The sequence below is a fragment of the Benincasa hispida genome, chromosome 3, assembly GCF_027475165.1.
Source record: "Benincasa hispida cultivar pf3 chromosome 3, pf3_genome.v1.1, whole genome shotgun sequence".
Classification (NCBI taxonomy): Eukaryota; Viridiplantae; Streptophyta; class Magnoliopsida; order Cucurbitales; family Cucurbitaceae; genus Benincasa; species Benincasa hispida.
Window position 1 is genome coordinate 8412375 of NC_143480.1, and position 17632 is coordinate 8430006.

Below are 17632 nucleotides of genomic sequence, written 5' to 3' on the forward strand. Positions count from 1 at the left end.
TTCTCAACAGTGCTATAAAAATGTAATTACTTAGGCTCTATTTGATAACTATTTTGTTTTTAAAAATTAAGCCTATGGACACTACTCTTACCTCTAAATTTTTTTTTTGTTATCTATTTTTTACCAATAATTTAAAAAATCAAACCAATTTTGAGAGCTTCCAAAAAACTGTTTTCATTTTTAGAATTTGGTTAAGAATTTAATTTTTATATTTAAAAAAGATGCAAACTATTTTAAAAAAATGTGAATAAAATAGATTTAATTTTGAAAAAAAAAAGAAAAAACTAAAATGGTTATGAAATGACCTTGAATTTTTTTCGTTCTTTTACTTTTCTAGTAAACAACGGTAGAATCGAAATGAAATCTGCGAAGCGTCGACGATTGTTTTACTTTTCAGGTTGTGGACTGGAGAAGAGAACCCACTTGTCATTCCAAAACTTGCTTTTGGCGTCTATTACACAATTGCGTCTATCAAATATTCGAGGAAATGCCTGAGAAAATGTAATATCCAGCATCACCAGGATCTGTTGTCGCCGCAATCAAATCCAATAGAAACTTCAGAATCTGCGACGGGTCATCGTTCTTTATGCCTAACTTCTTCTTCTGTACTTCAAAACAGCGATTGAATTTCCACGTCTTATCTGCTGTTCCTCGTTTAGCTCCGCCTCTTTCTTCTCTTCCACCAACACTTGGGATCGGCCAAATTAAGCAAGCCCATGCCCGTACTGTCGTCTTCGGTCTTGCTAACGATGGACGCATCGCGGGTCACCTCCTCGCTTATCTTGCCATTTCTTCCTCTTCACTGCCCTGTGAGTACGCCTTGTCCATTTATAATTCTATTGCTCATCCAAGTGTTTTTGCCACCAATAACATGATACGGTGCTTTGCAAAAGGGGACTTGCCTCGCGTGTCCATTTCTCTTTACTCGCACATGCGCCGAAGTTTTGTGGCGGCGCCTAATAAACATACTCTCACCTTTGTGTTGCAAGCTTGCAGTAACGCTTTGGCCATCCGCGAAGGGGTTCAAGTTCAAACCCATGTGATTAAACTGGGTTTTGTCAAAGACGTTTTTGTCCGAAATGCGTTGATTCACTTGTATTGTACTTGTTGTAGAGTTGAATCTGCGAAACAGGTGTTTGATGAAGTTCCCAGTAGTCGAGATGTAGTATCTTGGAATTCAATGATAGCTGGTTTTGTTAGAGATGGACAAATCAATGTTGCAGAGGAACTGTTTGTTGAAATGCCTGAGAAAGATGTGATCTCATGGGGCACGATGATATCTGGGTGTGTTCAAAATGGGGAATTGGAAAAGGCGTTAGACTACTTTAAAGAGATGGGAGAGCAAAAAATGAGACCTAATGAGGCAATATTGGTGTCTTTGCTCGCAGCAGCAGCCCAGCTTGGTATGCTTGAGTATGGGAAAATGATCCATTCCATCGCAGACTCGTTGAGATTCCCAATGACTGCTTCTCTTGGCACAGCACTAGTTGACATGTATGCTAAGTGCGGATGTATTGATGAATCCAGATTCTTGTTTGACAGAATGCCTGAGAAGGATAAATGGTCTTGGAATGTTATGATTTGTGGGCTAGCATCGCATGGCCTTGGGCAAGAAGCGCTTGCATTATTTGAGAAGTTTCTAACACAGGGTTTCTACCCAGTCAACGTGACATTCATTGGAGTCTTGAATGCGTGTAGCAGAGCTGGTTTGGTAAGCGAGGGAAGACGTTTCTTTAAGCTAATGACGGACACATATGGCATTGAACCAGAGATGGAACACTATGGCTGCATGGTTGATCTCTTAAGCCGTGCCGGGTTCGTTTATGATGCTGTAGAAATGATTAACAGGATGCCTGCTACTCCGGACCCTGTCTTGTGGGCAACGGTGCTTGGTTCTTGCAAGGTTCACGGATTTATAGAACTGGGTGAAGAGATCGGGAATAAGTTGATTCAAATGGATCCCACTCACAATGGACATTATGTTCAGCTGGCTAGTATCTTTGCCAGACTAAGAAAGTGGGAAGACGTAAGCAAGGTTAGAAGACTAATGGCTGAAAGAAACTCTAACAAAATTGCAGGTTGGAGCTTGATTGAAGCAGAAGGAAGAGTTCACCGATTTGTCGCCGGAGATAAGGAGCATAAGCGATCTACTGAGATTTACAAGATGTTGGAGGTAATTGGAGTAAGAATAGCAGCAGCAGGATACTCAGCAAATGTTTCATCAGTTCTGCATGATATTGAGGAAGAAGAAAAAGAAACTGCCATTAAAGAGCACAGTGAAAGGTTGGCAATTGCTTTTGGCTTCCTGGTGACCCAAGATGGGGATTGTATTCGTATTATCAAGAATTTGAGAGTTTGTGGTGATTGCCATGAGGTAAGCAAGATAATTTCTCAAGTCTTTGAAAGAGAGATCATTGTTAGAGATGGCAGTAGATTTCACCATTTTAAGAATGGTAGTTGTTCTTGTCAAGATTATTGGTGAAAGATATCAACGCGTAATAATCATAGTGTGCCTATAGGTATCAACGTTCAATCAAAATTCATTTAAAGTATAACATCAATATTTCAATAGAATATCGGTACCTATTCAAAATACATTTCAAATATATTAGTAATGTACGAATATAATGTTAGTATATCCATAGTTTATTAATAAGTCTTTTTCAATTACATTCATTTTCTTACATTTTAATTGGATATGATGCCTAATTGTGGAAATTGTGTTTACTTTTGCCTTATTCGGTAAAATATCAAAGAATTAATGAAATTAGTTTAAAAACCATTAAAACCATTATTCACGAAATCCAATTTAGGAAGGATTCATTTAATATGGAAAAAATAATAACAATAAGAACTTTATTAAATGCTCGAGTTCAAAAAGCTGAGGAACATGAGCATTTATTAGAAAGTGATGGAAGAAAAAAGAAACCTATTTTGGTACTAAGCATTTAACGGAGTTTTTCAATGCTAAGTTCAAAAGTTGACGACTTTGAACATTTAACAGAGAGAGAGAAGTTTTGAAGAGTTTTTTTTGGAGGAAAATTTCACCAAGAACAAAACCATCTCAATTTAAGACCCCGAAGCCGAACTTCAAAGAAAACTCGAAAGAAATACTTCCTTTAATATTTGGGAGAAAACATCTAAAGATCATAAACTAGAAATTGTACTCACTATATCATACTGACATCAATACAAATTAACGCTATCAATTTTCTTCGTTGAAATCTTGTGTGTGAGCAAATGCAATTTAGATTAAATTTCTAATTTGCTAAAAATTTACAAATCTAAAAATCATTGTTTGATTTACAAATCTTTACAAATCTAACAATCGTTAGGGGTCTCAAGACTGTTACTAGATAAAAAGTACAAAGGAAAAAATTGACCAATGTATGGTTCATAACTATTAGTAATAAACGAAATATACGTAGAATGAGATGTAGAATGATATCAATTATGCAATGAAAGTAAATCTGTACATAATTTGAAGAGTGCAATCAAATTTCCAAAGTAGTTTTATTTTAATTTATTTTTATTCAGTACAAAACATATACAAGATTGGGACCGAGCCTCAAATGTAACCTCTTAATCAAAGGTGTATGCCTTAATCTAACAAGGTTGAGGCGTTACTTAACCAAACTAATGTTACAATAATATGACCTAAGAGGCCTCAGAATTACAAGCAAACGAGAAGGACCAAAAAGAAAAAAAGAAAAAAAAAAGAAAAGTTTATTGCAATTGAAGTAAATTCATTGTGAGATTGTGTGAAATGCATGAGGTAGTGAATTGAGGATAAGTATATGGGCCTTGTAATAAAGCATTGGCAATTATACTATATGCTGCTTCTGTTAAGTGGATGCCATCCCAACTAACATATTTGGAAGGATCATCACACACTGTTTTTGTTTTTGTTTCATGTGTATCCACCAAACAAGGCTGCAAGGTATTTGTCAATCCTGCATTACACATTACCAAACACTTAGAAATAAATGAATCCGAAACATTTTGATTCACTTTTCTTGAAAATTTGAAAAACAGGGTCTATTTAATCATGTTTTCGTTTCTTGTTTCTAAATAAATTTAAAATGATCTCAAAATACATACCAAATTTTTCTGGTTGATTAAAGAAACGCATGGCAGAATTGTAGTAATCTGCATATATGATTTGGACGTCAGGATAGCAAGCTCAAATTCGGTTCAATTCTTCTTGAAGTTGTTCATTGTGGTACTCAGAAAATTGATTCAACCAATCCAAACAACCATTTTTAGAGTCTTGGAGTGAAGTTGAATAAGTTTTGAGATAGGTTGGATTACACCCAATTGGAAGATTTCCAGGAACCATTAAAATTTGTGCACCCAATTGAATCAACTCCTACAACAATCAAATTGTAAAGATTTGATCTTTAGAACAACATTAGGGCTTTGTGGCAAATAAATACAAAATTAAAGAATAGGATATTATATAATCATACTGTAATGGTTGAACCAATTGCTTTAACCACCAATGGTACGAGTGATTTAATTTCTTCAAAGTTATGTCGGTCAAAAAATGGATAATTGTAATCATTGCCTCCTATTTCTCCCACTAGAAATAGTGAACTTTTTAGGATTTTTCTACATCCTGTAAATCAAAATCAAATCATCTCAGCTTCCAGCTTCATAACATAAATTGGAGACATAAATGAGATTATCCCTATATTATAGGGGAAAAAATTATGAAAACAGTTGGATTTAAAATGTTCTGGCTTTTATATGTTTTCTAATTATCAACTTTGAACTCGATAATACAAATTTTATATGAGTTGAGAGTTAAAACTTCTTTTCTCTTTAGAAGAATACTTTAAATTTAAAATTCCTCAAAATTGCATAAAAAGATTTAAGCATAAATAATTAATACCCCATTTGATAACAATTTAGTAACCATTTGATTTTTATTTTTGAAAATTAAGCTTATTTCATTCACATTTTTTACTTTGCATCTTTCTTAATTACAATAGTTGAATTCTTAAGCCAAATTCCAAAAATAAAAACAAAAACAACTTTTTGAAAGCTACTTTTTTTTTTAGTTCTCAAAATTTGACTTAATTTTTTAAATCATTAGTAAAAAGTAGATAATAAAGGAAGAAATTTGAAGATGGAAGTAGTGTCCATAGGCTTACTTTTCAAAAACAAAAATAAAAAATAAAATGGTTACCAAATGAGGCCTAAATAATTTAAGGATGAAACCATGATACCAAATGGTCTAAAAATTCCAAGCAGTACGAGCTATATTTGTTATATTTTGTTGAATATGGAAAGTTTTCTCCTTCCCCTTACCCATTTGGAATGTTATTCCTTGCAATTTATATTTATCCTTTTCAATATTATTCTTTCTTTATGTCCATTTTTACCGTTGTGTCTTTGTCATATTTGGCAAACATTGTTATATATACCAGGGAGACTCCCCTTGTAAAATAAATGTAGAAAAATAATAAGAAAATTCAGAATTTCAACATGGTATCGGAGTCATCTCTCTAAATCATTTTCATAGATTTCACGTCCGAAACTATAGCAAAGAAAAACAAAACATTGAAATTTCAAACCTACCAATTTGTTTGAAGCTATGCGTCAGAAAAACCACCATCCACAATATGGAGCTTCACGTCTGAAGCGAATCCGTGCTCCATTGTTCACGATAGCCGAATCTTGTTCTTCGAGTATCGAGTATCTTGGAGCTTTACATCCGAAGCGAATTCGTGCTCCATCGTTCACGACGGTCGAATCTCGTTCTTTGAGTATTGAGTATCCGTTCTTCGATCGAGTATTGTGTTGCCGTGGGTGTGTTCAATCTAATCCGTGTGTGTTTTCGAGTATCGAGTATCCATTCTTTGATCGAGTATCGTGTTCTCGTGAGTTTGTTCGATCTAACCCATGTGTGTTGTCGAGTACCGAGTATTGTTAAGGGGTTTGGTTTCGTTATCGTGTTATCGAGTCTGGCAATCGGGTATGGAAATTTTTTTTTCCGAGTCTGGCAACCGAGTTTAGGAAGTTTCTTTAAGAATTCGGGTCTGGAAGTGTGTTTTTTTCCTTTTTCCCTATTTCTTTATTAATTTTTGTCTTGCAAATTATCAATTTTTATGGCATCAGTAAATTCTAACCATATATAAGGGACCATACTCCCAATTACTAATCACAAATTAAATGGAAGAAATTGTCTCCATTGGTCACAATTTGTTATGATATTTATATGTGAAAAAGGAAAGGAAAATTATTTGAAAACTCTTATCCCAGACCAACTGATAAAAAATACAAGACATGGAAAATAGAAAATAATATGGTTATGTCATGGCTAATCAATCCCATGATGACAGAGATTGGTGAAGGATTTATACTCTTCTCAACTGCAAGCGAAATCTAGGAAGCAACTCGTGAAACTTGTTCCAACCAGGAAAATACAATGGAGTCATTTGAAATTGAAGGCAAGATTCACGAGCTAGACAAGGGGATATGCAAGTCACTATTTCACTCAATTGTCTTGTCTTTGGCAGCAACTTAATGTATTTGAAAGCCACAAATGGGAATGCACTACAGATGGAGCCACATTCAAAAAGCTAGTTGAGAAGAAACGAGTGTTCAAATTTCTCCTTGGCCTTAATAAAGAACCAGATGAGGTATAGGGTAGAATCTTAGCCATTAAACCATTACCTAACATCAGAGAAGTTTTTGCAGTAGTAAGAAGAGAAGAAAGTAGGAAGAAACTAATGTTAAGAGTGATTGTAAGCTCTGAATATGAAGGATCGACTTTAATCGCTCGAAACCTTGGTAATGAGGTACATATAAATACTCATGATAACTGCTACAATCGAAATCAGAACTACACAGGAACTGAGAATCGGCAATGAAAATCAAGACCATGGTGTGAATACTGTAAAAAGCCAAGACATACTAAAGAAGTGTGTTGGGATATTCATGGTAAACCTGAAGATTGGAAGCCAAACAAAGGTACATGAGATAGACGTGGAAAGGCCTACCAAGAAAGTACAACATTTGAAAGTAACTTCAACTCTGAACATTATGAGTTTACTATGGGGTAGTTGGACCTTCTTTAAAATTATTTGGTCAACCGAAATCTACTAAAAAGACACCAGAAATCAGTGTAGCAACAGTGACACAATCAGGTAACTTCCTTTGGGCTCTTAATGCAACCAAAGAAAATTGTGGTACTTGGATTATTGATTCTAGAGCATCAAATCACATGACAGGTGATATCTCACTAATAACTAACTATACACACTGTAACAGTCAAATTACTTTAAAGATTGTTGATGGTACCTATTCTAAAGGAATGTGAACTGGCAATGTCTTTGTATATAAGGATCTTGTGTTAGAAAATGTGTTGCATGTCCCAAATCTTAGATGCAATCTCCTTTCCATAGGAAAACTAGCTCTTATGAAAAATTGCAGTGTAACTTTCTACTCACATAATTGCATATTTTAGGATTTGAATTCGGGGAAGATTGTTGGCAATGCTAAGGAAACCTCGGGTCTCTACATACTAAATGTTCTTAAGCCTCAAGTCAAGGAGTTAGATCTTAGCAAATCTACTTTTATTATTTCTAAAGAAAATTATGATAGTACATCTACTTTTGTTGCTTCTAAGGATAATTATGGTAGTACATATACTTTTGTTCCTTCTAATGACAATTATAATAGTACATCTACTTTTGTTGCTTCTAAAGACAATTATGGTAGTACAATAATGCTATGACATAATCGTTTGGATATCCCAATTTTTAATATTTGAAACGAATTTTTTCAGATATTTTTAATAAAAATCCTCAGGTTTCTCAATGTGAGTCTTGTGAAATGGAAAAGTTAGCTCGATCCTCATACCCGGTAAGCACATATAAACCCTCTTATCCCTTTTCTATGATGCATAGTGATGTTTGGGGACCTAGTAAAGTTCAAAATGTAACAAGAGCTAAACGGTTTGTTTCCTTTATTGATGATCACACTAGACTTACTTGGGTGTTTTTAATGAAAGAAAAATCTGAAGTCACTACCATATTCCAAAACATGTTTGCCATGATTTTCAATCTTTTTAATACTAAAATCCAAATCCTTCACACTAATAACGCTAAGGATTATTTTAAAACTTCCTTAAAAATTTTCTAAAAGAAAAAGGTATTGTCCACTTAAGTACATATCCTAACACTCCCCAACAAAATGGAATTGCGAAGAGAAAAAACAGACATCTCTTAGAAGTTTCTAGAGCTTTAATGATTTACGCTAATACCTCCATCATTTTTGGGGAGAAGTTGTTCTAACAGGTACCTAACTTATGAATAGAATGCCCTCTCGGGTATTAGGCTTCAAAACTCCCGTACAAAAACTTAAGGAAATATTTCCACATGATAGATTATTTTCTCAAATTTCCTTAAAAATATTTGATTGTACAGTCTTCGTTCAAGATCATAGACCCAATAGGAGTAAATTAGATCCTAAGGCAATCAAATGCATCGTTCTCGGTTAAGCTTCAAGCCAAAAAGGATACTGCTATTCACCAACCACTAAAAGGTTCTATACCTCTATGGATGTAACCTTCTTTGAAACTCAATCTTACTTTCAAAAGCAAGGCATCACTGAACCTTCCACTCTCCTTGAAAATGAAATTCTTCTTGAAAATGAAGGAAACCAAAAACCAAATCTCATTGAAGAGAGTGCTCCTTGTGCTCCTTGTGTACATGAAACTGATGTTTCCAATCAAAACTCATTGAAGTTAGGAAAGATCATATAGTCTATACTAGAAGAAAAAACACCCTTGGACATGAACCAGGACTCAACCAAAACCTATCCGAAATGCAGGAAAATCATGTCTCTAACTCTATAATGGAAACATTCACTGTAGACATTGATCTTCCCATTGCAAAATGGAAAAAGGTAAGAATTTGTACGATGCATCCCATCCAAAACTACCTATCCTACAAAAATCTCTCTCCCAAGTTCAAAGCATTCACAACTACACTATCCAAAATACACATTCCAAACAATGTCTATGAAGCCCTCAAAGACATCAATTGGAAGCAAGCTGTATTAGAGAAATAAAGGCCTTGGAAAAGAACAACACATGGAAAATAACGACCTACCTCCAGGGAAGAAAATAGTAGGATGCAAATGAATCTTCACCATCAAATACGAAGATAATAGAGAAATAGCTAGGTTCAAGGCTAGACTCAATGGCAAAGGATTCACCTAGTCTTATGGTATTGACTACTAAGAAACATTTGCCCTGGTAGCAAAATTAAATACTATATGTATCCTGTTTTTCCTAGTAGTGATTAATGATTGGATACTTCACCAATTAGACATAAAAAATGCCTTCCTTAATGGAGACTTAGAAGAAGAAGTGTATATGGATATACCTACCGGTATAGAATTAACTAAAACCATGAATAAGGTATGAAAACTCAAAACATCCCTTTATGGCCTAAAACAATCCCTTAGGTCTTAGTTTGAAAAATTCTCAAAAGTGGTAAAGGAAAACGGGTACTCTCAATGTCAATCTAATCATACCTTTTTCATCAAACATCCTTGCACGAGTAAAATAGCAATTATCACTGTCTATATAGATGACATTATCCTTATAGGAGGTCATGAAGAAGAAATAAGAAATCTAAAGCTTCTCTTAGTCAAGGAATTTGAAGTAAAAGACTTAGGCAACCTTAAATACTTCCTAGGGATGGAAGTAGCCCGCTTAAAAACAGATTTGAGCATTTTTCAAAGAAAACATGTTCTTGACCTATAAAAAAAAAAACAGGTATGCTTGGATGTAAGCTCACTAATACCCCAACAATCATATAATCAAGGAAAACAATCACACGATGGTTAACAAAGATCAGTATCAAAGGCTAGTTGAAAAATTGATTTACCTAACTCATACAAGACTTGATATCTGTTTTGTAATTAACTTTGTAAGTCAATTTATGAATAGTCCAACAGAAGAAAATATGCAAGCTATTTACAGAATATTCAGGTACTTGAAAGGAACTTTAGAAGAAGGATTGTTCTTCAAGAAATCTAGGAAAAGAAACATTGGAATCTTCACATATGCTGATTGGGCAAACTAAAAATAGACAGAAAATCAACTATCGGATATTGCATCTTTGTTTGGGGAAACTTAGTCACTTGGCGAAGTAAGAAACAATCAATAGTATCTAGGAATAGTGCCGAAGTTAAACTAAGAGCTCTAACTCAAGGAATATGTGAAGGAATGTGGCTCAAAAGCATCATATCTGAACTTAAAATCAAATCAGAAGAACCAATGGAGGTATACTATGATAATCAAGCTACTATAAGTATCGTCAAAGACCCAGTCCACATGATTGCATAAAACATGTGGATATTGATCGACACTTTATTAAGGAGAAAATTGAAAACAAAAATATCTCACTCAACTACATATCTACCAAGAGGCAAATTGCTGATATACTAACAAAACCCCTATTCAAGAACATATTTGAAGACTTAAAAACCAAGCTGGACTTAATCAACATATACTGTCCAACTTGAGGGGAGTGTTGAATATGGAAAATTTTCTCCTTCCCCTTATCCATTTGGAATGTTATTCCTTGTAATTTGTATTTATCCTTTTGAGTATTATTCTTTCTCTATGTCCATTTTTACTGTCTTTGCTATATTTGGCAAACATTGTTGTATAGGAGATTCCCCTTGTAAAATAAATATAGAAAAATATTAAGAAAATTCAGAATTTCAACATATTTCTAAGTATAGCAACTTCTGTGCTTTGACAAATTTTGAAAACCAATTCTCAGTCTTACGCTCCCTTTTGATTGCTATTTTATTTTAGAAAATTATATACTTGTTTCCAAGCAACTTTTTTTTTAATAAAATTTTCACTAACATACTCTAGAAATATATTTGAATTCTAAATAAAATTTCAAATACTATTTTTTCTAGTTTATTATTAAAGTAAATTAAAGTATGTCACTAGTATTTATTGATATATTAACTGATTATAAGATAGATACATCAACATTCTTAATCATTAATCATTGTTTCAAATATATCCCTATTATTCATAAAAAAGAATCTCTATTATTGTTATTATTATTAGTATTTTATTTTTCTACTTTTGGGATGGCTCCAAGTATTTACTCAAAATCATATCCTAAATCTGAAGTAATTTTGAATGAACTGTTCTTTTTATTTTTAAGAAAAACTTTAAAAAAATATCAATAAAAATAATATTTAGTGAGAAATGAAAAATGAGAGAAACTCACTGGTAGTTGAAGTGGATGCACAAACCGAAGAATAAGCGTTCCTGAACCATTCCAATTGAACCGACAGAGAGTAATTTGTGGGTACTTCAACCATCAACTTTTCTCGGAGATACGATGCATCGAGTGTCGTTGCTCCTACAACTGCAAAATTCAACCCCTTCTCGAATTCCTCAACGCTCATCCTCTGTCTTTCTACACCCACATCTAGATACGGCTGCAGCAGTGGAAGTCCCAGTGATTGAGCTGTAAAGAATAATACATACACATCCATCACAATATTAATCCTACCAAATTGAAAACAGAGCAAAACAAAGTAAAAAGAGCAAAACAAGGTAAAACAGAGTGTCATGGATCAGGAAAAGAATTTACCAATGAAGTCTATAATTAGACGGCCGTCGGAATATCGGCCGGTGGGACGACGGAAGAAGGTGTCTCCATATGGAAGAAAGCAAGAACGTGGAGGTTTATTAGACTGACATTTATAGAAGACGTTTCCGGTATCGGAAAGGGAATCCCCGAAGTTGAAGATGGAGGTGAAGCAATTAGCCAAAATATTTGGTGGACTCAAGGCTATTATTGCCACTGAAAATATGATCAACCAACGATTCAACCATAAAAAAGAGGATGAATTCGAGGAATCCATGGAAAGCACACAAGGTTTGATTCACTTTCACTTTGACAAATGGGATGAAAGGAAGAAAGTACAGGATTTTGGTTTTGGTGGGTAGAAGATGACCGATCTATTCTCACCTTATATTAAAAAAAAAGAAAAAAGAAAAAAGAAGGTTGTTCGTTGACCTAGAGTTAGAACATGCAGCAGATGCAAATGTGCCTATTTAATAATAATTAATTTTATATTATTTTCTTATTAGGTGAAAAAGATATGGTTGATTGAGGGAGAAAATTGTAATATCATCTCATTAGAAATAATGGAGAAATAGCATTTTTTTTTTTTAATAATAATATTGGTATATCATTAGTATATACATAGACTGTCTTCTAATAAAGAAATATGAGCTGATTTATTTATAAATATAACAAAATATTATGGTCTATCTGTGATAGATCATGATAAACTTCTATCACGTGATCTATCATGGTCTATTACTGATAAACAATAACATTTTGTTATACTTGAAAATAAGTTCAACAGTTTTATTATTTAAAATAATCACCCTATATATTTCTAACACTCATTCAAAAATTATTTCAAGTATAACATTATTGAGGTATCAATAGTATATAGTCATTAATCGTTAAAAATACATTTTAAGTATCTTAATTAGAGTAATATATCATAATTAGAGTAATATATCAATATTCATTCAAAATACAATTTCAAGTATCATAGTGTATCAATAGATATCAACGCTCACTGAAATTCATTTAAAGTATAATATTAATATTTCAACAAAATATCAGTACCTATTCAAATTAGGTTTCAACTATGTTAGTAATGTATGAGTATAACATTAATATATCCGTAGTTTATTGATATGTCTTATTAAATTACATTCATTGTGCATGGCTAATAATTTTCTTACATTTTAATCGGATATTAGGCCTAATCCACGAAATTGTGTTCAATTTTGACTTGTATGGTAAACTATCAAAGAGTTTATTGAAATTAGTTCATTTTTTTTTTATCCTTTTACAAAAAAGAAAAAAAAAGTTTTAAAACACATTTTAACCATTATTCACAAAATCCAATTTAGGAAGGAAGTGATTTAATGTGGAAAAAATAATAACAATAAGATAGAGAAAGCGAAAGCGAAAGAAAGAGTACTATATGTAAATCTACGAGTCTATTGTGAAATTGATGAGCATAATGGAATACAATAGATATAGAAAAATATATAATAATAATAAATAAATAATTAATTAATTAATTAATATAATAATAAAATATAACTAAACTTATAAATAATCAAAATTATAATTTTAGAGAAATATGAATAATAAAAATAGAAAATATGATTTTATGGAAATAGGAAATATATGAAAATTTCTTTTTATTTTCACCCATGTGCATAATTTTAAGATCCATCAAATGTTAGGCAAAGTGGGAGTAGGATGCGGATTTACATGTACCAAGCATGAATTATTACAAGGCACATATGAAACATGAAAAATGACACATGATTTTTAGGATATAAACATTGAACATCTATTTTTATGATATTTATAATAGAGTCCTTTTTTTGTTTTGTTTATTTTCCCCTTTTACTACCATCAGCACAACTACTATATATATATTTTTTAATTATTATTATTTTGTCATTGTTGTTTCTTTTTTCTTCTTGCGAGAAACATGTAAATTAGCTACTCTTGTGTAGACTTTTGAGTTTTAAACTCGAGCATTTATTGGAAAAGGAAGGGCTCAGAAAGAAAAACAAAAACTTCTCTATTAAAATATGTTAAATTGGGTGTAATTAGACGTCCAAGTCATGTATACTATACCCATGTGTCTCATACCACATTATTGGTGTCCATAATAAACTACCTCCTACTTATCATTTTGCCTATAAATAGAAGCATTTGATTAAGCTTGAGAGAAGATACATACATGAATTAAAAGTTGAAGAATTCATCTTTTATTATTTTATTTTATTTTGTATATTTATTTTAATATTATATTTTCTCCACATCTGTGTTCTCATTGGGGGTCATTGTGCTCCTCAATTTTACAATACATTATCAGCACGAGCTTCTATCGGTTCTCCTACTGAAGGTAGGTCTTAAAGATATGTTGTTTTTCTCCTCTTTATTGTTATAATTAATAAATTAAATGTTATTATGCATATTTAGTACATATTAAATTTCTAATATAAATACAATATTATGTGATAGTGTTGTCATGACAAATCTTACAAAATTAGAATTTGCATTTTTTGACATTAATGGCAATAATTATTTGTATGAGTGCTCAAAGCCGAAATTCACCTAGATGCTATGAACCTTGGGGAACTAATTAAAGAAGAAAATACGACATCCAGTCAGGACAAAGCAAAATTTATGATTTTCCTTCGTCATCATCTCCACGAGGGATTGAAAATGGAGTATTTTACAATAAAAGATCCCCGTATCTTGTGAAAAAAATTTGAAAGAGAGGTATGATCATAAAAAAAAAAAAAAATTATTCTTCCTAAGGCTCGTTATGAGTGGATGCATTTGAGGCTACAAGATTTCAAATCAATAAGTGATTACAACTCCACATTATTTAAGATCAGTTCAAATTGTATTATGAGGAGAGAAAATTACTGATGTTGATATGTTAAAGAAGGCACTTTCTACATTTCATGTCTTAAATATGCTCCTGCAGTAGCAATATCAAGTGAAAGGTTTTAAACAGTATTCTGAACTACTTTCATGTCTTCTCGTGGTTAAACAAAATAACGAGTTATTAATGAAAAATCATGAATCTCGACTAATAAGAATAATATCATTCCTTGAAGTGAATGCTGTGAATTTTAATAATAATCGTGGTCGAGTTCGTAACTGCAGTAGAGGAAGAAATATTTTTTCTTTTCGTGGTGAACATTATAATCATCCAAATTTCAAGAGAACTACACGAAATGATGAACATAAAGGAAAAGCTCCACAAGATAAGAATTCAAAAGGCAATGAACAAAAATGCTTCCGATGTAGTATAAATGACATTGGTCACGTATTTAATGTACATCACAACACTTAGTTTATCTGTATCAAGCTTCCCTGAAGGAAAAAAGAAAAATATGGAAGCAAATTTTGCATACCAGGATAATGATATAATTGACCTATCCCATATTACAAATTTGGATATGACAGACTTCTTTGAATTTCTTGAAGAGAAGATCGACACAGTTGATGGAACATCAAGTGTTTCTTTTGACTTTGAAAAGATCTAGACTTAATGTTGTTGTTGTTGTTTTTTTTTTTTTTTTTTGGTCTATCTTCATGTTTTTCCTTAGTAAATGTTAACTTTTGTATATTCCAAGTATTGTTTTTCTTATTGTAATTATTTTCTTTAAATGAAGAATCATGAATCATTTTCATATGTTGGATGATTAAAAAATGAGCAAAGAATATGTTTGGTAGACAATACAACTACGCACACAATACTTACAAATAAAAAATATTTTTTTTTCAAATGGATAATATTGGAAGTAAAAGTTAATACAATATTAGATTTTGTAAATCTGATTGAAGGGTTTGGAAAAGCAAATATTATTTTGTCTGGAGAAACAAAGTTTACAATTGATAATGCATTGTTCTTTAGTCAATCCAAGAGAAATCTTCTAATTTTTAAAGATATTACATTGCAATAGTAATCATATTGAGACTAATAGTAAGAATAATGTGGAATATTTATATATTCTCTACTTTCTCAAATGGAAAATGTATATTGTAAAAGTTGTCTACTTTATCTTTTGGATTGTATTATACTCATATACGAGTAATTGAAACATATTTAACAATGAACCTGAAGTTCATAAATCCAGATATATTTACTATTTGGCATGATAGATTGAGTTATCATCATTATTGAGAATTCATTTAGGAGCAATGACCTAAGACACCTCAAGAAATTGAGGAAATGAAAAGAATTCTTTATGCATTAGCAGTTGAGAGCTTGATGTACGCTATATTGTGTACACATCCCCACATATGCTATGTAGTTGAAATTGTTAGCAGATATCAGTCCAATCCTGGATATGATCATTGGACTATCATTAAAAACATCCTCAAGTATCTTCGAAGAACGAGGGACTATATGTTTGTGTATGGTGTAAAGGATTTATTCTTACTGGATACATTGATTCTAAATTCTAGACCGATATCGATTCAAGGAAATCAACTTCAGGGTTAGTATTCACTATGAATGGAGGAGCTATAGTATGGAGGAGCATAAAACAAAGTTGTATTGTTGACTTCACCATAAAACAAAGTTTCTTTTCTCTTTTAAATGATATTTAATATAAATCTAATTTATATTAAATTTAACAACTATGAATCACATTCATAGAAAATATATTTGAATCTCATTCAAATATTTATTTCCTCCCATTAAACTATAATGTATCAAATACATTATGACAATTATGTCACATATCATTGAAACAATTTAATTATATCATATCTAATTAAATCTCTCTATTAATTTAAACAATTCAAATTAACCCAAAAACTGATTTTCAACTAAATCTTTTTGAGCTACCAAGGGGACCTCATGGTCCTGTAGCTTGAAGATCCAACGGTACATGAATAATTAATTAAACTCTTTAATTACCTTATTCACCATCCGTTAATTGTCGGGCACTCCACTAAAAGCTGACAGCTACACTCTTCGCACTACAGATATATTTCTGTGTCTTTGTGATATAACCAATCAACAGTACGATGACCCTTCACAAATTACTCGTAAGTACAGCTGGGCCAAATAACCGTTTTGCCCATGTAGTTACATCTAATTGCTTAAGTTCCACTAATCCCTCTAATGAAAAATAAATCATAGTCCCATTATAACTAAACTTCTCTCGGGCCAGGAGAGGGTATGGCACCACACATTGTTCAAGACCCAAAATCAGCCCTTAAGGAGTGAATTCCATCTTATGTAGTTGTGTTCCCAACTCTCCAATCAGACGAATCTCCAAAATGGTAGGCATGTTGAGTCGGTGATCTGGCCACTCTCACCCATACAAATCAAAGGACCGCCCTCATAGGCAGAAGTTCAGAACTCATTTAGGATTTAGGTTATGTTATCTATGGTCATCCTGATGAAATATAAGTCTCTCTTATGAGCGACGTTATATAATGAGACTAAACATTTTGTGCTTCGATCTTATATAAACTCCTTTATATAGAATATCCCCACTCGCATGTCTAATACATGAATGATTAAGATTATATCATTTGTAGCACTTTACAACAATTGTAACACCTATAAAGCAGGCCACACTCGTAGTGTCACCAGGATAACCCAGCTTTATCCATCTACTACAGACCATTTAGGTTATCACTTAAACATGATCCACCTGTATGTCTCCACTTACATGTTTAAGTTACAAAGATAACCTCGGATGTTAGTTTATTGGTTTGTGGTTAATGCAACTAAAATATTAGATATTTTATAGGGAAAGTGAATAAAATATCATATATTTATTAATCACATAAAGAGTTTGTTCATACAATGTTTGCAAACTATAGGACCCTACGAGATTTAGGGCTTCAACCCAACAATCTCCCATTTGACCTAAAGCTAGTGGGGTGTACAAGATATTAAAAATACAAGTACACAAATAATAAACTAGGGCATAGCACGACCAGTACAATATCTTCTACTTGCCTTAGTCCAGCCGTGGTCTGTCCCATAGACC

At 32.5% G+C, this 17632-nt stretch overlaps 1 protein-coding gene and 1 pseudogene across 3 annotated transcripts; one reads left to right on the forward strand and one right to left on the reverse strand.

The window, feature by feature from the left end:
- Positions 1–335: 335 nt before the first annotated feature.
- LOC120073728 (pentatricopeptide repeat-containing protein At3g62890-like) lies at positions 336–2670 on the forward strand. Of its 2 annotated transcripts, none has more exons than XM_039026539.2 (2): positions 336–809; positions 894–2670. In XM_039026539.2, exons 1-2 carry the CDS (start codon positions 587–589, stop codon positions 2480–2482), a joined length of 1812 nt encoding a protein of 603 aa, XP_038882467.1. In that variant the 5' UTR covers positions 336–586; the 3' UTR covers positions 2483–2670. The 2 variants fall into 2 exon arrangements, with proteins under 2 accessions (XP_038882467.1, XP_038882469.1); XM_039026541.2 differs by having other exon boundaries at positions 990–2670.
- Positions 2671–3499: 829 nt separating this feature from the next.
- On the reverse strand, positions 3500–12106 carry LOC120073729 (GDSL esterase/lipase At1g28570-like; annotated as a pseudogene). Its single transcript, XR_016528745.1, has 5 exons — positions 11646–12106; positions 11277–11519; positions 4470–4618; positions 4102–4369; positions 3500–3953 (listed from the first exon to the last, which is right to left on the reverse strand). The product of XR_016528745.1 is annotated as a GDSL esterase/lipase At1g28570-like (transcript).
- Positions 12107–17632: the final 5526 nt, after the last annotated feature.

Bases quoted from the DNA above. Each gene is read 5' to 3' on its own strand.
- LOC120073728 (XM_039026539.2), top strand. From the start codon at position 587: ATGCCTAACTTCTTCTTCTGTACTTCAAAACAGCGATTGAATTTCCAC. The intron at 810-893 runs GTGAGTACGCCT...GCTTTGCAAAAG, and splicing joins TTCTTCCTCTTCACTGCCCT to GGGACTTGCCTCGCGTGTCC.